At 44.9% G+C, this 27605-nt stretch overlaps 1 protein-coding gene across 5 annotated transcripts in view; it reads right to left on the reverse strand.

The window, feature by feature from the left end:
* Positions 1-690: 690 nt before the first annotated feature.
* Positions 691-27605, reverse strand: part of SUN3 (Sad1 and UNC84 domain containing 3) — a 36399-nt gene continuing 9484 nt past the window's right edge. Inside the window, exons 4-10 of one of the 5 annotated variants that reach the window (XM_025449469.3) lie at positions 26383-26423; positions 25113-25278; positions 23546-23630; positions 20798-20913; positions 19446-19613; positions 15439-15531; positions 701-1187 (exon numbers count right to left, since the gene is read on the reverse strand). In XM_025449469.3, coding sequence (XP_025305254.1) covers positions 903-1187; positions 15439-15531; positions 19446-19613; positions 20798-20913; positions 23546-23630; positions 25113-25278; positions 26383-26423 — 954 coding nt within the window. In that variant the 3' untranslated portion in view covers positions 701-902. Of the gene's footprint in view, positions 1188-11974; positions 12131-14064; positions 14355-15438; positions 15532-19445; positions 19614-20797; positions 20914-23545; positions 23631-25112; positions 25279-26382; positions 26424-27605 lie in introns of those variants that run through there. The other 4 variants (XM_025449474.3, XM_025449471.3, XM_025449472.3 and 1 more) reach the window with 4 other exon arrangements.

Below are 27605 nucleotides of genomic sequence, written 5' to 3' on the forward strand. Positions count from 1 at the left end.
TGGGCTGCCCGGGCTCCGGGGCGCTTCCTCCCTGGGGCACAGAGGGCCCGCGGGGCAGTCAGCGTGGCCCCAGACTGGACGTCAGGACAGCAGGCCCTTGCAGCTCTCACACCTGGGCCTCGTGCGGGCTCAGCGTGCACACCTGGTGCTGCTGGATCTCTCGCACCAGAGTGTGGAGGGCACCCAGCACGCCCTAGAGAGTAGGGACTGTGTGAGTGTGGGGCTCGGCCTGGGGGCAGGCAACGCAGGGGACCGAGGGACCCCAGCCCCGTCCCCACCCAGACTCCCACACACAGGCAGCCCCAGGGCTCCCCCCATGGGCAGCCGGCTCCTCAGGAGCTCCCCCCAGGGCGGCCCCGAGGTCTGGATCCTGGCTGGAGAGGCATCGGGGAGAAGAGAAGCGGCCGGCGCTTGGCAGGGACCCACTGCCACCCACGGGAATGTGGCCGAGCCGGACCTTCCAGCTCAGCTGACCCTCCGGCGGGACGGCACGGCACGAGGGAGCCCGGGTCGGCCAGGAGAACCCAGCTAGCTGCCCAGCGCCAGCACCAGAAATGATGGTGTTTCAACCGTTTCGGCGTCAGGACGACGCGGCCCGAGGATCAGATCGTGGCACGGCCACAGGCACACACACACCCCTAACCCAACAAACATCGGAATCCTCCGATTGTTGTCAGACAGCAGCCAGATGGTTACAGACACGACGCTGGGGTCCCCGGTAGGACACACGGAGGACGCTACAAACCACGGCTGCAGAGGTGCTGGAGGCCCGGGGATGTGCCTGTGGGTGCCGATGGGGAGCGCAGGGTGGCGGGAAGCACCTACAGAGGGGGGGCCCCTCCTGGGAAAGGACGTTGGGTCCCCGCGAAGGCTCCGGATGCTGACATCTGTCCTCCTCTCCTTCAGCTTCTGGTTTCCCCCCTATTTTGTTCTTCCTGATTCTCCTTCAGCCTCCACCCTGCATCCGAGCCACTGACCACACGGGCTTCTTTACGACATCGGGTCCCAAAAGGAGGCCGAGCTCTGGCTCCTGGGATCGGGAAGGACCATTGCCGAGGTTTATGCTGATCCCCCAAGCTCGTGCCTTCCTGGCTCTTCTCTCCTGCAGAACGAGGGGAGGCACGGGCCTTACAGGGAAGGAAGCCCACTCCCACTCGGGCGGGACCGTCCCTCGTGGAGGACGTCATCTGGGCCCAGGAGTGCAAGCGGGGTGATCAAGAACAGGTCACAGGTTAGACGTAGTCCGCTTTGAGGTTTGTCCTGAAGCGAGCACTCACCTTCGATGTCATGCTTTATTAGTTCATCCATCTATTATTTGTTAAAGATATTATTTTTATGTCCTCTCTACACCCAACATGGAGTTCAAACTCACAGTCCTGAGATCAAGGTCCCCCGACCAGGCTGGCAGGCACCCCAGGGCCATGTTTCTCATCTCTTTGCTGGCTCGCCTATCTCTGCACCCAACTGAGACATCGAGTCCATGACAGGGGAGCTTTAGCTACCTCCAAACCTAGAACGTTCTTGCTGTATCCCCATCCTAGAACGACCTTCGTCATTGAATAGCAATTTAAATAAATCGGCAGCCAAATGACTCCTGGTCAAGGAAATGGCCAACTTGTCACGTGTGTGGGCCCCGCTCCCTGGGCTCCCGGGGAGGCTCTGCTTTCTTTAACATCGATCGAGGTCCCAATGACTCCACTGCACCTCGACGCGGGGGCTCAGTTTCTGCCCTGACACAGGCAGCACGTCGGCTTCAATTACTACCTATCAATCAATCAAAGGGAGCCTGGCCGCTCGGTGTGGTTCGTAAGAACACGTGACTCTTGTTCTTGGGGCATAGAGTTCAAGCCCCATGTGGGTGTAGAGATTGCAGAAATATAAAATCTTAAAAAGAAAATCAATCAGTCGGTCTGGGGGAGACACAGCCCCGGATCCCACAGGGGCAGGGAGCCAGCTGACGGGTCTACGCACAGTATTAGAAGCAGCAGAGCACAAAGTCAGAACTTCCAGAAGTCTGCTAGAGTGGGGGACACGCCGGCCTTGACGGTGCTCGGGAGGTGAAGCGGGGGGCGGCCCCTGGAGCGACAGGGTGGGCTCAGGGTCCCCGGGGTCCCAAGGACGGTGGCGCCAACGGTCCCCAGGCCCAGGAGCGGGGACCCCGGCCGAGAGCCGCGGGACTAGGGCCAGCTGTCTGCCCTGTGTGGCCACAAACTGCAAACCCCTGTGCAGTCACGGGGCCACGTCCCTGGGCCGGGCCAGCAAAGGCCAGAAGTGGGAGGAGACCCTCTGGGCAGGAGGAGCAGGGGTCTCCCCAAGGGCAGCCCCTAAAACTTGGAGGTTTGAAACTCAGTCACTTGTCCGAGATCAAAAAACAAACAGAAGCTGGGCCGAGGGCAGGGTGAACGCAGGGTCTGCAGAAGTGGCGGAGGCCCAGGGCCGGGGGGCTCCACTGCGGAGGCCCCTGCAGACCGGGGGGCGGGATGCTCAGCCCCAGGCCCAGGGGACCCGGCGCCCCTGCCGCATCCCGCCCTCAGCGCCGAGGCTCGGGGGCAGCACAGCGCCGCCCGCGGGAGGCCAGACCCCGCCTCTGACCCGCAGGTGCATCGCCCCAGAGGCAGGTGCATCGCCCTAGAGGCAGGTGCATCGCCCCTGAGGCAGGTGCGCACCTGACCTCAGCGCCGCGGCCCCGCCCTCAGACCCCGCCCCGACCCCTCGCTGCTGCCAGGTGGACAGATCACAGAGGCCGCAGAGCTCCAGCTCCGCGGGGAGAGCGGGGTCGAGCTTCCTCTATACTTTGTGCTTGCTTTATTTTCATTTCTTCTTTTTTATTAATTGCTTGATTTTAATTTTATGTATATACCTTATATATTACTTTTGTTTACTTTGATTGTACGTTGATTTTCTTTCTTATTTTGGAATTTAGATTCTTTTAACAAGCAGGCCAAAACACACACAGGATCTAGTGGGGTTTTTTTTTGGGGGGGGAGGGGGCGGTTGCTGTTGTTGTTATTGTTGTTTTTCTTATTTTTTTCTTTTTCTTCCTTCTTTTTGGATAAAATAATGAGATGGAGAAATTCACCTCCAAAAAAACCTCCTGGTACTCACAGCTAGGAAGTTCATCAATACACATATATGTTGTCTGACTGGAGTTTAAAACAATGATTATAAAGACAGCAGCTGGGCTGGGAAAAGAGCACAGAAGAAAACTCGAGAATCCCTTACTGTAGAAATAAAATAACTAAAATCTAGTCAGGCCAACGTTAAAAATGCTTTAACTGAGATGCAGTCCCAAGTGGAAGCCTTAAAAACAAGAAAGGTTACGGACCACAGAGGCAGACTTAGGGAACTCAGCCACTTATTAAAACAATAACATCCATATCATAGAATACTCAGAAGATGAAGAGAGAGAAAAAGGGGCAGAAGTTTTACTTGAACAAATTATGTAAACTTCTCTAACCCGAGGAAGGACACAGACACTGAAACCGAGAGCACAGAGAACTCCCACTAAATTCAACAGAAGCCAACCATCGCCAAGGCACATCGTAGTCAAATTCACAAAATACAGACAAGGAAAAAATCCTGAAAGTGGCGGAGGCGGGGTTTGTGGGGGGAGGGAGTCCTTAACCTACAAGGGAGGATGAATCAAGTTTGCAGCAGATCTGTCCACAGACTTGGCAGCCCAGAAAGGAGTGGAAGGAAATATTCAATATACTGAATGGGAAAAGTATGCAGCCAAGAATTCTTTCTTCAGCAAGGCTGTCATTCAGGATGGAAGGAGAAATAAAGAGTTTCCCAGACAGGCAAAAAATAAAGGAGTTCATGACCCCTAAACCAGTCCGGCAAGGAATTTTAAGAGGGACTCTTCTAGTGGGGGGAAAAAAAGAGACCAAAAGCAACACAGACTAGAAAGGACCAAAGAACATCACCAGAAACACCAACTTTACTGGTAACACAAAGGCACTAAATTCATATCTGTTGGGGATCCCTGGGTGGCTCAGCAGTTTAGTGTCTGCCTTCAGCCCAGGGCATGATCCTGGGGTCCCAGGATCAAATCCCACATCAGGCTCCCTGTATGGAGCCTGCTTCTCCCTCTGCCTGTATCTCCCTCTCTCTCTCTTTCTGTCTCTCATGAATAAATAAATATTTTTGAAAAATTCATATCTTTCAATAATCACGCTGAATGTAGATAGACTAAATACTCCAATCAAAAGATATAGGGTATCAGAGTGGATTAAAAAACAAGATCCGGATGCCTGGGTGGCTCAGGGGTTTGAGCCTCTGCCTTCGACTCAGGGTGGGATCCTGGAATCTGGGATCGAGTCCCACATTGGGCTCCTTGTAAGGAGCCCGCTTCTCTCTCTGCCTAGGTTTCTCCTCTCCCTCTCTCTCTCTCATGAATAAATAAATAAAATCTTAAAAAAAAAAAAAACAACCAAGATCCATCTATATGCTGCCTACAGGACACTCACCTTAGACCTATAGCCACCAGCAGATCGAAAGTCAGGGGATGGAAAATCATCTATCATGCTAATTAATGGACATCAAAAAAAAGCTGGAGGACCCATACTTGTATCAGACAAACTAGATTTGAAACCAAACACTGGGGACACCTGGGGGCTCAGTGGTTGAGCATCTGCCTTTGGCTCAGGGTGTGATCCTGGGGTCCCAGGATCAAGTCCCACATTGGCCTCCCTGTGGGGAGCCTGCTTCTCCCTCTGCCTATGTTTCTGCCTCTGCTTCTCTCTGTGTATCTCTCATGAATAAATAAAATCTTTAAATTAAAAAAAGAAAGAATACTGTAAGAAGAGATGAAGAAGGGCATTATTTCATAATTTTTAAGTTTTATTATTTTTTTGTATATTTTTTATTGGAGTTAGATTTGCCAACATATATCATAACACCCAGTGTTCATCCCGTCAAGTGCCCACCTCAGTGCCTGTCATCCAGTCACCCCATGTCCCCATCCACCTACCCCTTGTTCATTTCCCAGAGTTAGGTGTCTCTCACGTTCTGTCACCCTCTCTAATATTTCCCACTCATTTTCTCTCCTTTCCCCTATAATCCCTTTCACCATTTTTTATATTTCTCAATTGAATGAGACCATATAATTATTGTTCCTCTCCGATTGACTTATTCACACAGCATAATACCCTCCAGTTCTACCAACGTTGAAGCAAATGGTGGGTATTTGTCATTTCTAATGGCTGAGGAATATTCCATTGTATACATAGACCACAGCTTCTCTATCCATCATCTTTCGATGGACAGAGGCTCTTTCCACAGTTTGGCTATTGTGGACATTGCTGCTGTGAACATCGGGGTGCAGGTGTCCCGGTGTTTCATTGCATCTGAATCTTTGGGGTAAATCCCCAACAGTACAATTGCTGGGTCGTCGGGCAGGTCAATTTTTAACTCTTTGAGGAACCTCCACACAGTTTTCCAGGGTGGCTGCACCAGTTCACATTCCCACCAACAGTGCAAGAGGGTTCCCTTTTCTCCACATCCTCTCCAACATTTGTGGTTTCCTGTCTTGTTAATTTTTGCCATTCTCACTGGTGTGAGGTGGGATCTCACTGTGGTTTGGATTTGTCTTTCCCTGATGGCAAGTGATGTGGAGCATTTTCTCATGTGCTTGTTGGCCATGTGTTGTCTTCTTTGGTGAAATTTCTGCATAAGATCCCTAGGAATAAATCTAACCAAAGAGGTAAAGGATCTATACCCCAAAAACTACAGAACACTTCTGAAAGAAATTGAGGAAGACACAAAGAGATGGAAAAATATTCCATGCTCATGGATTGGAAGAATTAATATTGTGAAAATGTCAATGTTACCCAGGGCAATTTACACATTCAGTGCAATCCCTATCAAAATACCATAGACTTTCTTCAGAGAGTTGGAACAAATCATCTTAAGATTTGTGTGGAATTCGAAAAGACCCTGAATAGCCAAGGGAATATTGAAAAAAAAAACCAGAGCCAGGGGCACCACAATGCCAGATTTCAGGTTGTCCTACAAAGCTGTGATCATCAAGACAGTGTGGTAGTGGCACAAAAACAGACACATAGATCAATGGAACAGAATAGAGAATCCAGAAATGGGCCCTCAACTCTATGGTCAACTAATATTCAACAAAGCAGGAAAGACTATCCACTGGAAAAAGGACAGTCTCTTCAATAAATGGTGCTGCGAAAATCGGACAGCCACGTGCAGAAGAATGAAACTAGACCACTCTCTTGCACCAGACACAAAGATAAACTCAAAATGGACGAAAGATCTAAATGTGAGATACGATTCCATCAAAATCCTAGAGAAGAACACAGGGAACACCCTTTTTGAACTTGGCCACAGCAACTTCTTGCAAGATACATCTATGAAGGCAAGAGAAACAAAAGCAAAAATGAACTACTGGGACTTAATCAAGATAAAAAGCTTCTGCACAGCAAAAGAAGCAGTCAACAAAACTAAAAGACAACCTACAGGATGGGAGAAGATACTTGTAAACGACATATCAGATAAAGGGCTGATAACCAAGATCTACAAAGAACTTATTAAACTTAACAGCAAAGAAACAAACAATCTGATCATGAAATGGGCAAAAGACATGAACATTATTTCATAATTAAGAAGACTCTCCATCAAGAAGATCAAACAATTGTAAATATTTATGCTGCCAACATGGGAGTACCTAAATATAGAAACCAATTAACAAACATACAGAAACTCACTGATAATAATACAATGACAAGGGATTTTAACACCCACTTATGGCAATGGACAGATCATCTACGCAGAAAATCAACAGGGGAACAATTGACACACGGGACCAGAGGGACTCAACAGTATATTCAGAACATTTCATCCTAAAGCAGCAGAATACACGTTCCTTTCGAGTGCACATGGGACATTCTCCAGAACAGATCACATCATGGGCCACAAATCAGCCCTCAACAGGTACAAGAAGATTGAGATCATACCATGTACATTTTCAGACCACAACACTATGAAACTTGAAGTCAACCGCAAGAAAAAATTTGGAAAGACCAAAAATATGTGGAGATTATGAAAATCCTATGTATGAATGGAGCAACCAGGAAATTAAAGAGGAAATTTTAAAAATATATAGAAACAAATGAAAATGAAAACATATTTGTCCAAACCTCTGGGATGCAGGAAAGGCAGTCCTAAGAGGGAAGTACATAGTGATACAGGCCTACCTCAAGAAACAAGAAGTCTCCAATACACAACCTAAGTCTACACCTAAAGGAGCTGGAAAAGGAACAGCAAACGAAGCCTAGAGCCTGCAGAAGAAGAGAAATAATAAAGAAGAGAGCAGAAATAAATAATACACAAACAACAACAAAACCATAGAATGGAATAATGAAACTAAGAGCTGGTTCTTAAATCTTTAAAAAAAATAAAATAAAGATGAGAAAGGACCCAAATAAAACCACAAATGAGAGAAGAGAAAGTAACAACCAACACCACAGAAATGCAAACAATTATAAGAGAACATTATGAAAAATTATATGCCAGCAACTTAGAACCTGGTAGAAATAGATCAATTCCTAAAATTGATAACATAGCAAAAAGGAAGAAATAAGAAACTTGAACAGATAGATAATCAGCAATAAAAAATCTCCCAACAAAGTCCAGGACCAGATGACCTTCCAGGGGCAATTCCACCAGACATCTAAAGAAGACTTAATATCCATTCTTTTCAAATTATGCCCCCCCCCCAAAAAAAAAAGAAAAGGAAGGAAAACTTAAATTCCTTCTATGAGGCCAGCATTACCCTGATACCAAAACCAGATAAAGACCCCACTACAAAAAGAGAGAGAGAGAACTAAAGGCCAATATCCCTGATTAACAGATAAAAAAACTCTCAATAAAAAACTAGCACAGTGAATCCAACAATACATTAAATAAATCATTCACCATGATCAAGTGGGAGTTATTCCTGGTTTGCCAAGATGGTTCAATATTAACAAATCAATCACTGCAATACACCACATTATTAAAAGGATAAGAACCAAGTGATCATTTCAACAGATGCAGAAAAAGCACTGACAAAACACAACATTCAGTCATGGTGAAAACCCTCAACAGATTAAGTTTAGAGGATGTACCTCAACATAATAAAAACCTTAGATGAGAAACCCAGAATATCATCCTCAGTAGGAAAACACCAAGAACTTTTCCTCTACAGCCAGGGTCAAGACAGGGATGTCCACTCTCATCACTCTTATTCAACACAGTCCGGAAGTCCTAGCCACAGCAATCACACAACAAAAAGAAAGAAAAGGCATCCAGATCAGCTAGGAAGATGTCAAGCTGTCACTATTTGATGATGAATGATTTTCTGTATAGAAAACCCAAAAATCTCCATCAAAAATGGCTAAAACTGATAAATTCAGTAAAATCACAGGACACAAAGTGAACTTGCAGAAATTTGTTGCATTTCTATGCAACAATAATGAGGCAGCAGAAAGAAATTGAGGACTCAACCCCATTTATACTAGCACCAAAAGTAATAAGACAGATAGGATGAAGCCTAACCAAAGAGGTGAATGCCCTGTACTATAAATCCTATACAACACTGATGAAAGAAATTGAAGATGACACAAATAAAATAGGCATTTCATGCTCAAGGATTGGAAGAACAAATATTGTTAATAAGGCTATCTTAAAAGCAATCTACACATTTAATGCGATCCCCGTCAACATAGCAATAGCATTTTTCACAGAGCTGGAACAAATGATGCTAAAATCTCTATAGAACCATGAAAGATTGGAAATAGCCAAAGCAGTGTTGAAAAGATAACCAAAGCTGGGCATCACAATTTCAGACTTCCAGTTATATTACAGAGTTCTAGTGATCCAAAGACTATGGTGTGGGCACGAGAAGTAGACATGTAGATCAATAAACAGAATGGAAAACCGAAACAAGACACACACCTGTAACTCTATGCTCAATTAATCTTCAACAAAGCAGGAAAGAATATCCAACGGCAAAAAGACAGTCTCTTCAACAAACGGTGTTGGGAAAACTAGGCAGTCACATGCAAAAGAATGAAACTGGACCACTTTCTTACACCATATATGAAAAATAAATTCAAAATGGATTGAAGACCTAAATGTGAGACCTGAAACCATAAAAAGAAGAAAAGATAGGCAGCAATGCAGCAATGTCTTTGACATTGGCCATTGGATCTTCTTTCTAGATACGCCTCTGAGGCGAGGGAAACAAAAGCAAAAATAAACTATTGGGACTTCATCAAGTTGAAAACGTTTCGCACAATGGAGGAAACAACCAAAGCTAAGAGACAACATACAAAACAAGAGGAGATATTTGTAAATGACACATCCAATAAAGAGTTGACATCCAGGGGGGATCCCTCGGGGGCTCAGTGGTTTAGCGCCTGCCTTTAGCCCAGGGTGTGATCCTGGAGTCCCGGGATCGAGTCCCGCATCGGGCTCCTTGCATGGGGCCTGCTTCTCCCTCTGCCTGTGTCTCTGCCTCTCTCTCTCTCTCTGTGTATCTCATGAATAAATAAATAAAATCTTTTTAAAAAAAGAGTACCCAAAATACATAAAGCAAATATAAATCTCAGCATCCTAAACACAAATTATCCAACTGAAAATGGGCAGAACACATGAATGGTCTTTGTCTCTGACAAGACATCCAGATGGCCACCAGACACACGGAAAGTCACTCAGCATCACCCATCATCAGGGAAATGCAAACCCAAACCACAATGAGATGTCACCTGACAGCCGTCAGAATGGCTAAAATTAACAACACAAGAAACAACAGGTGTTGGTGAGGCTGGGGAGAAGGGGGAGCCCCCTTACACTCCTGGTGGGAATGCGAACAGGTGCAGCCACTGTGGGAAACAGTGTGGAGGGGCCTCAAGAAGTTAAAAATAGAGCTACCCTATGATTCCAAAATCGCACAGTGAGTTATTTACCCAAAGGATACAAAAGTACAGATTTGAGGGGCAGCCTGGGTGGCTCAGACGTTTAGTGCCGCCTTCAGCCCAGGGTATGATTCCGGGGTCCCAGGATCGAGTCCCACATCGGGCTCCCTGCATGGAGCCTGCTTCTCCCTCTGTCTGTGTCTCTGCCTCTTTCTCTCTGTGTGTCTCTCGTGAATAAATAAAATCTTAAAAACAAAACAAAACAAAAGTACAGATTGGAAGGGGGACCGCAGCACAATGTTTGTAGCAACATTATCAACAACAGCCAAACTGTGGGCACAGTCCAGATGTCCATCGGCAGATGAATGGGTAGAGAAGATGTGGTAAATATACACACTGCAACCTCACTCAGTCATCAGAAAAAAATGAAACGATGCCATTTACAACATAAAATGAATTATGCTAACTGAATTAAGTCAGTCAGAGAAAGATAAATACCATATGATCTCATTCATATGTGGATTTTAAGAAACAAAACTAACTGGCAAAGGGGGTGGGGTGCTGAGAGAAGCCAACCAAGAAACACACTCTTAACAGTAGAGAATAAACTAATAAATACCAGAGGAAGGCGGGGGGAGGGGGAAATGGGATATGAGTTGACGGAGGGCACCTGTGACAAGTACCAGGCGTTGTAGCCAAGGGTTGAATCACTATGTGGTACACCTGAAACTATATTATACTGTGTTAACAAACGGGAATTCAAGTAAAACTTTAAAATAACAATTGTTAGAATTGATGAAATGGGTGCACACAACAGATAAAAACAAATGAAACTGAAAATTCAAATAAACAGTATTTAGAGCCACAAATCTCCTCCTTATCCCAGCTCAGGAGATGCCTGCCATGGCTATTCTTATCCCAGCAGAAGCCTGGAGTTGGATTGTCTGCAGAGGCCTCTGAATGGATGGATGCCAAGCACGTATGCTACCCAAAACCTAAACAAAACACTTAAAACTAACCCATTGGAGATGAATCCCAGTGGCAGGCACATGACCAGATCCAAACTCTACCTGTATACCAGACAATAACCCTAACCCTAACCCAGTGCCAGGCACATGCCAAGACCTAAACTCAGACAATAACCCTAAGCCTTTAATACTAACCTTACCTTAAACCTAAACCTACACCTATCAAACCAAAAGCCAAACACAATCCCCAAGCCCCTAACACATACAACCGAACTCTAATGCCAACTCTAACCCTAACCATAAATCTAACCCCTATCCCTACCCGAACCCTAACGCTAATCAAAACCCTAAACCTAACGCAAACCCTAAACCCGAACCCTAATCATAACCCTAACTCTAACCCCAACCCGAACCCAAGCCCTAACTGGAACCTGAACCCTAACCCTACCCCAAAACCTACACAATATCTAACACTAACCCCAACCATACCCATATCCCTAAACCTACACGTACGACTACACTAGGCCCTACCCCTAAACCTGCTCCCCAGACCACTACTCACCCCAAAATCTCTGCATTCACCAACCTGGAAGCTCTTCAAACCCAACCTGTCGGATTTTTGCACAAGCTTCATTAAGTAAGCATGAGTGATGTAATCCTTGGCTTTGGGTGACTGACCTCAGCCTCCATCCCTTCCCTGGAAATTTAGGGTGGGGCTGAAAATGTGAAACCTCTAATCCTGGTTGGTTCCCTGGCAACCAAAGTGCTTTCCCAAGGTCGTCTCATTAGCACAACAAGAGACACCCTATGGCTCCCATCACTTAGTGAATTGCCAGGGCTTCAAGGAGCCCAGAGCCAGAAGGGGGAGGACATCTCACGTCCCACTATCTTTCTTCTTATAAATCACTATGGTAGAGAGGTACTTCTGTTGATTCTCTTACTTTCAAAGGTTTCCTGGCTTCCTACCAAGTTTCTATTTCCACAGGAACTTTAGAATCAGTTGGTTCAAAACACAGCTCTTTTGGTTTGCTAGGTATATATGTGTTTTAATCTTTTAAAAAACTTTCTAAAACTGAAAATATCAAATACGGATACTAAATCTAGGCAGAATAGTGTAAGTGAACCCTCGTGGACCAGCACCAAACGTCAATGACCATGTCACGGCCAGTCTGTTTCATCAATCCATCAATACTTGTCCTCTTCACATATAATTTTGAGACATATGGCAAATATATTGTATTTCACCTGTAAGTAAAAACTTAAATACATAAATATAAATATAAAATATGTAAGTGTATATTATATAAATGCATAAGTCTAAATATACAAATCTAAGCAATAAGAATACACAGTCACCTATTGAGTTTAGCAATAAATCCAAATAAGATCCCATCATCATCTCATAAATACAATTTTTTTCCCACTGTTCCACTGAGATCAGATTGATTATATAGATTAACTTAGGGAGATTTGACATCTCAATAGTGGAGGTCTCATATCCTCAGATCAGATAGGTTTTTTCATTTACTGGAGATTTAGTGATCCATCGATGTTTGGGGGTTTCTTTGTGATGGACTCCCTTTATCCCAGGTTCTAGGTACCCAGGGTCAACTGTGGTCCTGAAGTAGGTGATCCCCCTTCTGATGTGCTGTCAGGAGGTCAGTACAGTCTAACCCTAGGTCACAAGCCTGCAAAACTCACCTTTCATCCCCTCACGTGGGCTTCTCATCCTCTCAATCATTCCAGGAAGGATGATGTGTGAGGGAGACCACATTCACATAGTTTTATTACCATATATTATTACACTTATTCTATGTTATTGTTAGTTATTACTGTTGATCTATTACTGTTTTAATTTATAAATTAAACTTTATCATATGTATGTGTATAGAGGGGAAAATATAATATATATAGGGCTCAGGACTATCCACAGATTCAGGCACGCACTGAGGGCCCAAGAACATGTCCCCCAAGGAGAATCGGGACTACTGTACAGGTAACTGTACAGTCCCGATTTATTATTTTTTTTAAATATTTTTTTAAATTTTTTTTATTTATTTATGATAGTCACAGAGAGAGAGAGAGGCAGAGACACAGGCAGAGGGAGAAGCAGGCTCCATGCACCGGGAGCCCGATGTGGGATTCGATCCCGGGTCTCCAAGATCGCGCCCTGGGCCAAAGGCAGGCACCAAACCGCTGCGCCACCCAGGGATCCCCCGATTTTTTTTTTTTTTTAAAGATTTTTTTTTTTTTTTTTTTTCTTTTTTAAAGATTTATTTACTTATTTCAGGGCAGGCCCGGTGGCGCAGCGGTTTAGCGCCGCCTGCAGCCTGGGGTATGATCCTGGAGATCCAGGATCGAGTCCCACATGGGCTCCTTGCATGGAGCCTGCTTCTCCCTCTGCCTGTGTCTGTGTCTGTGTCTGTGTCTCTCTCTCCCTCTGTGTGTCTCTCATGAGTAAATAAATAAAATCTTAAAAAAAAAACTTTAAAAAAAAATAAAGATTTATTTACTTATTTCAGAGAAAGAGAGAGAGAGGGAGGGGGAGGGATGGAAGGAGAGAGAATCTCAAGCAGACTCCCCGCTGAGCATGGAGCCTGATGGAAGGCTTGATACCATGACCCTGAGATCATACCTGAGCCGAAATCAAAAGTCAGACATTTAACCAACTGAGCCTCTCAGAGGCCCCTTATTATTTTTTGAAATCTTTGTTACAGCTTTTGTAAATTGTATCCTCTAACTGGTTGTTGTTTGTATTTATGAATGAAGTCAATTTCCATATCATAATTTTGTACACTAATTTCCTGTGGTTTCTCCTTGTTTGTGACCTATTCCTCCATTGATTTTACTGCATGTCAAGAAATTCACCAAGCCGTCTGCAAGTCACATGGTCAGATTCCTCTCTGATTTTTACCTCTAATTTCTTAGGCTAACCTGCTTGCATTGATGGGTGCCTGCAGTCACTGCTAGATCACTGTTACGTATACGTATATGGCACGACAGTAGTGGTGGGCATCCGTGCCATCCATGCCTGGTACAGTTAGGGTTGCATGAGTAATGAAGGCAGAGATGCTAGCCTGAGAGACTGTAGAGTAATACCAGCTTCTTCCAAATGCTTTCTTTTTAGTGCTTTCACCTGATTCATCCTCAAAAGCTAAAGTACCACAAGAACATTGCACTTATTCTATTTTTTACTAGTAAAACTCATTCACATTTTATTGGTAGGTATGAACCACTTTGAGTTTTCCCTCCCACTCCCGTTTCAATTCCTATGGGTGCGATGAACCTAAAGGATTAAGAACAGTCCCATATTCTGGACCTGTGGTCACGGCCGTCTGCTGGGGGTCCTCTAGGGGTATTCTCCTGGGGTGCCATGGACTCTGAATCTATATAAACACGTGTATTTCGGGTGTCCCCAGTTGCTGAGGATTTTCAGTTTTACACATAATAAGGATTCAAAAACATCATGCTGAAAATAAAGAGAAGATACAAATGAATGCCTTATACAGAAATCCCTCTCAAAGAATCCCAAGGTGGGTACCTGGGGGGCTCAGTGGTTGGGCATCTTCCTTCAGCTCAGGGCATGACCCTGGGGTCTCAGGATTGAGTCCTACATCGGGCTCCCCCAGAGGGAGCCTGCTTCTCCCTCTGCCTGTGTCTCTGCCTCTTTCTCTCTGTATCTCATGAATAAATAAATAAATAAAATCTTAAAAAAAAAAAAAACAGTCTAATGGATGGGAAAATAAGCCTGTAAGTACAGGGCTCGTAAGAAGGACGATAGCGAGGTGGGAGAAAATGTGGCGATCTGGACACTAAGTGCTCCCCCCCCAACTCCCCCGCCCTACAGCGCTCCTAGGTGGGAGTGAGAGAGGAATGGATGAATAATCATGTATGAAACTCTATGGGTTCATTAGGTTCATTCATTTCTAACACATATATTGTTTTCAGCTTGGATTATCTCAGCATATTATACAGAACACACTTATTTTTACCTGGTAAGCAATGCCTTCTAAATCTTCCTGTGGCTAATGACAAATAATGAAAACATGTTTCATATACTGTAATGGCTTTCAGGGATTTTGATGTTAACAGGTGGTATTTTTGCCCCTCATTTTCTCTTCCTCACACTCCCCAATGTCAGGAAGAGGGTTTTTACTCATATTGTCTGATATTTATTTTCTCTTCCTGAGTTCCTGTCTGCCTCAACCATCTCCATGGGAAGTGACATAGAGACACCAAACCCAATAGTATCAAGGGAGCCCAACAGGTAAGAGAAGGACTGAGAAAATAAATATAGTAAAACAAAACAAAACAAAAACATGATAGCAAATGAGGAAGAATCTGGCTTAGAACCCACTCTGGTATTTGCCTGTTTTTTTCGGCATTAAAATCCATGCAGCACGTGGAGCTAAAATTGAACTTTAGCCAAGCCTTCCTTAGCTTGCAATTTTGTCATAATCATCCTGACACAACACTTTGCATCCACAACACCCAAGGACCCCTCCCGGGAATGGACTTCCTTACACCTTGTGTATTCCCAGGGCTCTCATTACCTGGAGCTCGAATGTCTGAACAGTGCTTCCTGTTTTGTTATATACGAACTGACCTAGGAAAATCTCTTCTCCCTCACACTGTTTCGAGATGCCCTGCAAAGGAAAGCAACAGACAAGGGGGTTCTCATGAGTGCATGCTTGGTTCAATAAACAGAGCCTGGCGTCTGTCCAGGTAGCAACAGTTCACAAGACATCTTTGGGTGTCCACCAGGGCCATGGTGCTGTGCCAGGTGCTGGTGCTGCCCTGACACCCAACAGGTGTTTAACTCAGGGGCTTGTGAGGTGAGAAGAGGCTGACCACAGGTCTGACTATAGATAGACAATAGGTAGATAGATTGATCAATTGACCGATGGATGATAGATACGTAGATGATAGTTACAAAGGTAGAGATAGATGATAGATAGATGATAGATAGATAGATAGATAGATAGATAGATAGATAGATATAGATGATAGATAAGACAGGGAACTATAGGAAATCCCAATATTCACTCTGGCTTAATGACGGAATTTGCAGTTGGCATACCTTGAATTAAATAAACACTAAATGAGTAGCGCCAAGGTAGCTCAGTTGGTTAAGCGGCCGACTCTTGTTTTTGGATCAGGTCGTGATCTCAGGGTCATGCTCTGCACTCTGCATGGAGTCTGCTTGTTCCTCTCCCCCACTGCCCCCACCCTACTCTCTTTCTCTCTCTCTCAAATAAATAAGTAAATAAAATCTTTAAAAAACATACACGCATAAGGAGCACCTGGGTGGCTCAGTGGTTGAGCATCTACCTTCAGCTCAGGTCATGATCCTGGGGTCTTGGGATGGAGTCCCACACTGGGCTCCTCACAGAGAGCCTGCTTCTCCCTCTGCCCCTCCCCACTGCTTGTGCTCGCTTGCTGTCTCTCTCTCTCTCTCTCCAACAAATGGGTAAATAAAATATTTAAAAAGAGAGACAGAGAAATGATGAGAAGTGAATTTCATTGCCTGAAGGGTCACCCATAATTCCTCTGTAATGAGCACCTGGGTGTGCCTCTCTGAGAGAGGGTTCCAGCTACTCAAATCCAACCCGTGTCAGCTGCAGGTGTCATCAGACACCTACTGGGGAGAGCATCAGGCTCGCATCGAAGGGCAGTGGTTTCCTTTCTGTCTTGTAACCCAGAATCATGACACCTACAAGTGTTCAAAGGGTGCACAAAGCAGGGTGGGCACCCACGTTTTAACTCCAAGCCTCCCATCCAGATAGGGCCAGCAAGGAGTTGAAGAAAGGCATAAAGCAACAGGGAACACCTAAGATGAAGTCTGGAGATAGCCGATGGGTGGGTGGACTGCCCTGGCTGGAGGGGGACCAGTAGCATGTCTACACCTGCCATCACAAGTTCCCAGAATGGGCAGAGGCAGGGCCAAGGCAGGAGGCCAGGCACGGAGTTGCAGGGACAGGTGCATGAACCTATTCTCCCCATGGATGGTGGCAAAGCTGCAATCTCCTGAGCACAAGGTTGCAGAATTCCTCAAGGGTCAACCTGCCCCATATCATACTCTGGGGCTCCAGAAGAAACAGTCCAAATAGAACATCCACCCAAGTGCCTCACTGTCAGTAGCCAGCACCTTGCGTGCGGAGCTTTCAGCTGACTTTTTACCCTTTGGCTCCTAAATGCAACAGAAAAGCATCATCAGCCAGGAGAGAAAAGCAGTTTTCAACAAATAGAAAAAGTGATATTTGGGGATAAAGACACGAGAGAGAGCAGAAGATAAATGCAACACGACTAATTAATATCCACTAATATCTTCTGAAGCTTAAGAGAAGATATTGCATCCATGAAGGAAGAAACTTAGACCCTAAAGAAAGGAGTTATTTACAGAAAAAAAAGGTCTAAGAATAATCACAACAGTGGAAATGAAAAATTCAACATATGGGTTAAGATAGAATTTGATAAAAATCTTTTAGAAGGTGGAGCAAAAAACAAAGAAGGGAAATTAGAAAAGATTTTTTACATAATAGGTTAGGTGATTAAGTCAAATCCCCGGATGCGGATGTGAAGTTCGGGTCAGATCTGAGCCGAGGGGCAGAGTGGCGCAGAGCGACATCTTTAAAAAATAAAAAAATAAAGAATAAACTTGGAAAGTGCCTGACATGAAGGAACATGATGGCAGGATTTTTACCGTTCTGAAAAAGAGGGGTGGGGATTGCTCTGTGATAGGAAAATAGAAAAGTAAGCAAATGAAATTAAAATGAGGCATTTGTTTTTTTTGTTTTGTTTTGTTTTTTGTTTTTTTAAATTTTATTTATTTATGATAGTCACAGAGAGAGAGAGAGAGAGAGAGAGGCAGAGACACAGGCAGAGGGAGAAGCAGGCTCCATGCACCGGGAGCCCGACGTGGGATTCGATCCTGGGTCTCCAGGATCACACCCTGGGCCAAAGGCAGGCGCTAAACCGCTGCGCCACCCAGGGATCCCAAAATGAGGCATTTGTTATCCTCAGGAACATCGGAAATCATACACAAAGAAAACAGTATTTCAATGAACTCTATGATCCGGTGAGAACAGCACCACTCACACTGTAAGTGGAAACGTCGCATATTGATTCAAAGGAAGATGCGGCATCTACCAGGGTCCCCACCCTGAAACGCAGATTTATCGCGTGACCCAGTAATTCCCCCTCCAGGTTCAGACCCGAGAGAAAGGAACACCAGTGTCCACACTAAGACAAATGCTCTCAGGGCACTATTCATAATAGTCAAAACGGGGGAAACAATTCAAATGCCCTTCCGCTGATGAGTGGATGGATAAAACATGTTTAGCCACACAACGAATTATTATTCAGCAATTTATTTATTGTTATTTTTTCAATGTTTAAAATATTTTTTCAAGATTTATTTATTTATTTGAGAGAATGAGAGACAGAGACAGGGAGGGAGAGGCAGAGTCTTAAGCAGACGTCGCATTGCACACAGAGCCCTGCACCCAGCTCCATCCCAGAACCCTGTGATTGTGACTGAGCTGAAACCAAGAACGGACGCTCACCAGACTGGGCCACCCAGATGCTCCTATTATTCAGCAATTTAAAAAATGAAGTAGTGACATGTTATATAACATAGGTGAACCCCAACAACATGATGCTAAATGGAAAGAGCCGCTCACAGCGGACCACATATTATACAATTCCACCTATACTGAAATGTCCAGAGTAGGTGACTTTGCAGAGACAAAGCACGTCAGTGGTGCCAGGGGTTGGAGATGACAGCTGACAACGAAGGAGTGCAAGTCTTCCTTTGGAAGTAATAAAAATGTTCTAACGTTGATTGTGGTGATGGATACACAAGTCTGTGAATATACTAAAAGCCGCAGAAGTGAACACTTTAAGGAAGTGAACTGCTGATGTGTGAATGGCATCTCAGTAAATTTGTTTTTTAAAGAAAAGACAGACCCCAAAATTGGGAGGAGAATGAGAATGAGAGCTGTAGAAGAGGACTAATCTTCATTTTTCATCAGAGGAAGTCAGTGGATTATAATCGAAACTGAAAAATCAAGAAATAAAAGTAGGGGCACCTGACTGGTAGAGCATGTGACTCTCGATTTTGGGGTGGTGAGTTCAAGCCCCATGTTAGGCATGGAGATGACTTTTAAAAAAAGAAGTAATGGTAAAAGCAAATATGAAGGCAAGTACCCATATGAGCAGCTAAAACTATGGCAAGTAGAAGTTTCCAGAGAAGCTGGGGTGTAAACCCTGGCACAAGAAAAAAAAAAGTCTCATTATCGGCATATGAGAATGTTGATTTTTTAATTGTATGCATATAGCTTCGATAAAAGTAAAAAAAAAAAAAAAAGAGTAAGAGAAATTATCTGGTCCAACCCTCTCTCTTTGTAGATGGCAAAGCTGAGGTTCTGGAAGGAAATAACCTTCTCAGAGTGACAAACATGGTTAGCCACATGGTTCAGGTGACATCTCAGCGTGTGATTCCTAACCAACCCCCTCCTAGCACAACCCACTCTGAACACGGATTTCGAGTGCCTCTCACATAGACAGAAAATTCCTTGGGTGCGCTGGAGATGTTCCCTGAGGGAGACACCTTCTCTGAGATGTGCTCCATGGTAACGGCGGTTGGCACGATCTTCCTGGCAAGCTTGATCAGGGCGTGACCCTGGGAACCTGGGAAGGCCCAGCACTTCCCAGGGTGGACGTCCGGCTGGAAAGGAAACACCAGGTTAATCTCTTATCTTGTATAAATCCACGCTGCACCATTGGTCAGCAAATCACTACTGACCGCAGATCTCGCTTATGCCTATGGTATGAAGGAAAACTGCCCAAATATCCAGGGGTTTGGTTGTTTTCCCAGGGCACATTGTGCTTCTATCACTCAAAGCCCTTTATTATAGGATTATCTATAATATGATTGCATAATTTATTTATTATGTATTTTCTTTTATTACTCTAACTAGTCTGTATGTCTAGAAGGCAGCCAGTTGGCATGAGTGGTGATGGCGTCCCAGTGGCAAAGACAGTGATAGAGGTGATGGTGGTGGTGGTGGTGGTGGTGGTGGTAAGGAAGAAAAAATGTACCATTTTCTAGATCCAGAGTCTGGAATGAAATCTGTACAATTGCTCCTGGAGGTATTCCTACCTTGGAAACTGACTCCAGGTTTGTAGATTGTAGTTAAGATCGAGTGCTACCAGCTGTTGATGTCTCCCTAGAGCCTTCTAAGTTGAACTCAGATGTTTTCACGGGAATCTTACTTGGAAATTTATCCTGTTATACTTGGACTCTGTAAGAATGTGTAGCCCGAACAGCGTGCAGCAGTGCCTGCACCGAGGGGCATGTACCTTGAGATAACATTTGTTAGAAGACTGAAGTTTTCAACAAAAAAAGGGCGGCCACAGAATCAACTCAAGGAGAAGATATAGAACGCAAGCATTCTATTTAAGTAGTAAATCATCTAGTTTACTGACTTTAAAATAATAAAAACAATTACAAATTAATCAATCATAGATTACTGCTTATAAAATAAGAAATAATTTCTATAGTTTGATGACTATTAAAACGCAAGTAGGGGGTGCCTGGGTGGCTCAGTCGGTTAAAAATCTGACTCTTGATTTCGGCTCAGGTCTCAGGGTTGTGAGATCGAGTCCCACATCGGGCCCCATGCTCAGCGGGGAGTCTGCTGGAGATTATCTCCCCCTCTCCCTCTGCCCTCCTCCCTGCCCCCACTGTCTCTAAAAAAATAATAAAAAATAAAATAAAATGCAAAGACATGGTTTCAGGTTCTGTGACAAGTTCAGATTGGTCTCCATTTTGGGTGTTAATATTTTCATGACACTTAACAGGAACAAAATCTTCAAGTATAAATAGATTCCTCTGGGTCTAACTTTTACCTGGAGGATAATATCTGGAGGCATCTCATAAGTTAAGAACCCAATCCCATGCCAGTAAAGTTTTGCTTTATTATTTTTGTAACTTTCTGAGGTCCCGGCTTCCACAATAGAGGCCCCTAAAAAGATAAAATAACTTTCAAAATTGAGAATTACACGTCTCCAAAAACATCAGTTATACATTTTTTTATAAATTTATTTTTTATTGGTGTTCAATTTGCCAACATATAAAATTATACCCAGTGTTCATCCCGTCAAGTGCCCCCCTCAGTGCCCGTCACCCAGTCAACTTCAGTTATATTTTCATAGCGTTGTTAGAAAAGTATTCCCAGGCAAATTGCAAGTAAGGTGAAGTTCACACTGGGGAACTGGTAGGGAAAGTATGGCTTCCCGCTCTCATTACCACTGAGATTTTGTCTCTTTGAGAAAACCATGCTTGTTCCTTGTGGTTTCACAACATTTCTGAAACTGGTATTGATTCAGTTCTGAACTGAACAATTGATTCAGAGGTGGAAATTTTATGTGTATTGTGTTTATTACCTAACCAGACTTACAGACCCCCATATTTTAACAGCTCATGTGATGAGACTATTATGTCAGCCCAACCTACTTAAAAGCAAAAAAAAAAAAAAAAAAAAAAAGCATAAAAAACAATGTCAACAGTGCCTGGGTGGCTCAGTCATATAAGCAGGCAATTCTTGGTTTTGGCTCAGGTCATGGTTTTGGCTCTGCTTTTTATATTTGTCCAAATTTTTCAGTTGTATGTAATCAGTGAGGGGAGAAGCTGGCATGGGCTCTCTTCACGTTGGTCCAACCAGAAGCTGGCAATGCACTTCATGCTCACATTTACTAAGAAACCATAACATGTTCTGCTCGTCCTTGTTCTACATGGACTATTGCTGGATTTGCATTTGTCATCGTGAATTTTTTGAAATGGAAGCTATAAATGCATTCAATAAAGAGGAGGAGGGATCCCTGGGGGGCTCAGCAGTTTAGGGCCTGCCTTTGGCCCAGGGTGTGATCCTGGAGTTCCAGGATCGAGTTCCGCGTCGGGCTCCCTGCATGGAGCGTGCTTCTCCCTCTGCCTGTGTCTCTGCCTCTGTCTCTCTCTCATTCTGTGCCTCTCATAAATAAAAAAAATAAAATCTTTAAAAATAAAAAAATAAAGAAGAGGAAAGAGGAAAGAAAGCATAAAAAGGGTGTATCTAAATGCCAGTATTAAAAAAAAAGGGGGGGATTCTCTGTCTGGTTCATCTCCCCATGTCTTTTTTTGTTTGTTTGTTAAGATTTTATTTATTTATTCATGAGAGACACAGAGAGAGAGAGGCAGAGACACAGGCAGAGGGAGAAGCAAGCTCCATGCAGGGAGCCCGACATGGGACCCCATCCCCCGTCTCCAGGATCATACCCCGGGCCAAAGGCAGCGCTAAAATGCTAAGCCACCGGGGCTGCCCCCCCCCCCTTTTTTTGTTTTATTTCTTTATTTGAGAGAGAGAGCATGAGCAGGAAGGGCAGAGGGAGAGGGAGAGAGAATCTCAAGCAGACTCCATGCTGAACACAGAGCCCAACATGGGCTGGATCCCAGGACCCTGAGGTCACGATCTGAGCTGAAACCAGGAGTCGGATGCTTAACTGACTGTGCCACCCAGGTGCCTCTCACCTCCTCAAGTCTTATTTCAGTGCTAATTCTCCCCATGCTTCAGGAAATTCGGATGCAGGCAGGTCTATTCACTTGCTCTGCCTCTCTCAACCCATGTGCATGCACACGTGCACACACACAACTGAATAATCATTCTAGTCCAAATGCTCTCGATTTTACACAGGGCACAACTTTATTGTCCCAGTATAAATCTGGCTTTGTCGATTGGTAAAAATCAGCGTTACTGCATTTGTTTTATATTTTCCCCCTCTTGCTCACTGAGCACATGTCATGTACGGACTATCACAGGCAGATAGGGAATATTAAGGTTAACATTTCTTAGTGTAAGCACTTAAGAATTAAGTTCAATTGGAAAACTTTAAGAATAGTCTTTTAACATTATCATTTAATCACTGATAATACATTTAGATTAGCCATTAGCAGTCATTTTAGAATATAAAATATAAAATGTTCTAACTTTTGTATCGCTTGTCCTATTTTCTGCATTCCCAACCTCATTGTGGCATGACAGCTTCCTTTGTGGTCCTTTTTTTTTCTTTTTTTAAAGCATTTATTGATTTATTTGAGAGAGAGTGGTGAGAACGAGCAGGGGAGGAGCAGAGGGAGAGGGAGAAGCAGGCTCCCCGATGCAAGCTGGATCTTGGGACCCTGAGAACATGACCTGAGCTAAAAGCAGACACTTCACCCACCGAGACACCCAGGGGCCCCCCTTTGTGGTCCTTTCAATGCATGGTAATGAAGATGCCCAGTTTTGCTTCTTCCAAGATTTGCACCCTGACAACAATTAACTACAAACATTTCTATTCTCTTCCTCATTGTCTAGATTTGTGAATTTTGGCTTCTTCTCAAGTTATTGAATACATGAGTATGTTTTCTTAATAAAAAAATAGAGAGGGGGCACGTGGCTGGCTCAGTTGGTAAAGCATGCAACTCTTGATCTCGGGGTTGTGACTTTGAGCCCCACGTTGGGTGTAGAGATGACTTAACAATAAAAAATAAAAAATCTTTTAAAAAAATAAAAAATATATAAAATAAAATCATATGGAGAATCAGGACACTTTGGAAGCATTAACTCTTCAGCTTTTACTCACCTGCTGATTTAAGCGCATAGTCGGCCATCTGGACTTGGTCCTCTCTCAACTTTTTAAGGACATAATTTACCAAGTTTGACATTTCCTGTACAAGTATTAGAAAGAGTTTTCAGTTAACAATTTTGGCCAACTGCATGAGTTTTGACAATTTGTTGATGTGGACCTAAGTGTCATAATCTGCAAAAATACCAGCAGTGAACATTTAGGGAGCTGTACAGAGCCAGCCACGGCACACAGATTTCCAATGCCCTCCATAGCTCTGTGGGATTGCTGCTCCCCGGGCAGCTGAGGTGTGTCCAGACACCCCCAAGTTGGGGCATGGTGGACCCAAGGCCTCTTTAGAATCCCTAACAAGCCCCGTCAGGCTCTGCAGTGAGGAGATCACATGAGGTTGTGTGTGCCACCTGCTGGGCACTCCCCTTCATTCTTGCCTAAAGACTTAATCGTTCTGTAGGTATTTGGGAATCGGGCAGTTTACATGGAGTTCATGCTTGTTAGAAAGTATCCATCCTTTGAGTTAATGTGGGCTTCTTTTAAAAATATATATACACACATATATATATACATATATATTATTTATTTATTTATTTATTTATTTATTTATTTATTTATTTGAGAGAGAGAGAGAGAGAGAGAGAGAGAACAAATTGGAGGAGCAGCAGAGGGAGAGGGAGAACCAGACTTCCCGCGGAACAGGGAGCCCGATGTGGGGCTGGATCCCAGAACCTGAGATAGTGATCTGAGCTGAAGGCAGATGTTTCACCAACTCAGCCACCCAGGCACACATAATATTGGCTTCTTAAGGATGTTCTGATTTTATAAAGCAAGTGTCCCAGAGGACCCACCATCCAAGGTCAAATTGACGTGGACCCTTGTCCCAGGGCCATGACAAAATGTGGCCTGGAAGGCAGGAGGTGTCAGAGTCCTGTTTCTGTGTGCTTCAGAAAGTAGACATTGAGGAGGGCACCCAGGTAGCTCAGTAGGTGAAGCATCTGCGTTCTGCTCAGGTCATGATCTCAGGGCCCTAGAATCGAGCCCCACAGCAGGCTCCCTGCTCAGTGAGGAGTCTGCTTCTCCCTCTGCTGCTCCCCTTGCCCATTTGTTCCTTCTCCCTCAAGTAAATAAAATAACGTGGACATTAAGGGAAGAAGGGAAGCTAGTGCAGAAGAGCGAGAAAAGCAGCAAAGCCAAGCTCTTCGGTCTCCAGCACAGTGTTGTGCAATGGGGAATGGACAGGTCAAGTGCACTAGCTTCAGACGGTCCTTGAATAAAAATATTCTAAGTGTTTGTGTATAGACATTCAGAGGCTGCATTTCTGAATGATCTTCTGTTTTACTGGAAAATAAAACGGAATCAGGTTATTTATTTTGGGAGGAAGTCAGTTATATTGGAACACGGTCTTCTCTGTGATACACAAATGATTAAAAAAAAAAAAGTGGGTTTCTGTGGCAAGCTTTATGGAGGCAAGCTGCTGTCAGGGAATGTTGAGGAGGAGGACAAAGCCACAGAGCAGCCAGCCCTGGATTTGACCAGAAGCCCCGGAATGTGTCCCTCCCAGGCGCCCTACCTCATCGGTGGCCTCCATGGGGTCCTGGTCCTCATCCTGGTCCGTGTTCCAGCTGTAGCTGTGCAAATCCTCCTGCGTATCCCTAAGGAGTGCTTTCAGAACATCTATTTGTTCAATTAAAAATAGAATTTCACGGAAGTTGTTCTCCAAAGTCTGGCTTTCCTTCCTGGAAATGGAGATGCCAATGTGAAAGGAGGGAAAGTGAGCTCCCATCATCAGCTGGGCTTGGGGAGCAGCAGAGCAAGAGCCGAAGGGCTTTATGTTGTAGGCAAAGTCTTGAGCGAGGGTGCTCAGGATGCCCTTCGTCCAAAGCACCACCTCTCACTCTCTACAAAAGCAAGCACACTCAGGGGGAGCTTCCAGGATGCACCCCAAAGCTTGGGGGGTGCTCTCCGCAGGCAGGTGGGGCTTACCTTGCCCGTCCCTTGTCCCTCCCTCGGGGCTCCGCCACCCCGACCCGAGGCTGCAGGACCTCACAGCATGAAGCCTAATCCCAACCCTTCACCTTGTTCCCTTGTTCAAAAGGGAACAGCCTGCATTTCCAGTGGGGTACAGAGCAGGGGGGGTCATCCCGAGCCCCGAGGTCCTAGAGGCTCTGGAAAGGAGTGTGGCTAGAGGCTGGTGGTGGGAGGCTGAGGGGCTGGAGGCCGCAGCCCCAGGGGGCCAACTGTTCCTGCTGACAGTAGGTGTCAGAATGGCTCTTACTATTTTTACAGCTTGAAAATGACTGGTGGGTAGCATAAGAATGTGTCGAGCCAGCATGCATTTCCTTTTGGTGAAGAATGTAAGCACTACTCATCTCGTATTCTTTCCTCCCAATTTGTAAACTACATGTTCAGAGTTTGGAAAACACAAGATCTTCATGAAATAAACAGTTACGTTTCATTATAACAGTCATTATTCTGTGCAAAAAATTAGTGACAAAATAGAGATCCTGCTTATAATCCTGTGTCCTGCTGCACTTCCCAGGCACAAGATATATTACTATTTATTACAATCATTAAATATATATTACTTATTATTATAGTTATTTTGAAGGCTTCATAATTCTCCATTACATGTTCTCAAATGTACTTAACCATTGGCTTATTTTTCTTATCTAGCTGGTTTTCATTGTTTTTTAGTCATAAATAATCTTGAAAGCACCACTCAGTGTACATTCCCTTAAAGAATGAGCCACAGAAGTGGGTTTTAGTTTCAGAGTGTTACAGGAACATTCCGCCACTGGAGTCACACCAGAAAGTCCCACGAATCAGAAAATCTCACTCACTTTAAAAGCTCCAGTTGCTCTTTCGGCATTCGAAGTCGGGCCTGGAAAGAACCAGAGGACCCACATCATTCTGCATCCTACCTATTCAAGCAGAATGAGTGTTCTTATTCATAAAGGGGAATGAAATCACTTTTCCACCCCGATGTCCCTGCATGACAGGTGGACACCAAGTGACCTCTAACACACCTGTGTGTCCGTCAGCCTTCCTGTAAACAGTTAGGTTTTGTGGGGACGAAATCTGACAGTGACAACTGGAGTCCACGAGGGGCTCTGTTCCTCACGGGGCCGGGCTCTCCCGGCTCCTGGCCCCCGTCTCTGCCCAGCCACCCGGCCTTGCCCTCTGGGTCCCTGGCGGGGACTCCTATCACTGGGTCTAGGGCCCACCTCGGAAATCTGGGCCGGTTTCATCTCAGGAGCCCTGACTGCATCTCAGGAGACTCTTTCGACATCACAGGTTCTCAGGCCAGGCACCCAGCTTCCGAGGGTCATCCTTCAGCCCACCGCAGGGACCACCCATGGGCCGCCGGGAAATCGCTCCCCGCCCTCCTCTGCTGACCAGTCTGCTCTTTGGCTCCGACACCTGGGCTCCTTCCTACCCGTTTGCTGCGCAAAGTGGCTCCGCCAGGGAGGGCCTCCCACGAGGGCCCAAGGGAGGGCGCCGCGGCAAAAGCAGTGCAGCCTGGTGTGCAGTAAAAAGGCACTGCTGGGTTTGGGGGGGTCATTTTTGTTTAGAGAGAGAAAGAGAGCACACACGTGGGGGGAGGCGCAGAGGGAGAGGGGAACCCCAAGCAGACTCCCCGCTGAGCACGGAGCCCGATGCAAGACCGATCCCAGGACCCTGAGATCATGACCTGAGCTGAGGTCAGGAGCTGGATGCCTAACCAACTGAGCCTCCCAGGAGCCCCATGTTTTATTTCGTTTGTTCGTTTTAAATCTGCCAAGCAATTTAACTCCGTATAGGCTCCCCTTAATGTGTTTCTTTTGCCAGGGTCGTGGATTTGGGAGCCTATTTTTAGGAGAGAAAGAGATACTTATTTCTAGTTTTCAGTCTCTCTTGGAGGAAGCTCCCTGTCGGGAAGGGCAGCGTTTTCAACTTCCATCTCTTGCTTTCCACTCTAGCCTTAAAACGGTGGGTAGAAAGTACTCCCTCATTAATTTGCTGATAAATGCATGTGGGTGTCCCTTGAAAATTAAAAAATCTCAGGGTTATTTTTTTAATTTCA

The sequence above is a fragment of the Canis lupus genome, chromosome 18 (assembly GCF_003254725.2).
Source record: "Canis lupus dingo isolate Sandy chromosome 18, ASM325472v2, whole genome shotgun sequence".
Taxonomy (NCBI): Eukaryota; Metazoa; Chordata; class Mammalia; order Carnivora; family Canidae; genus Canis; species Canis lupus.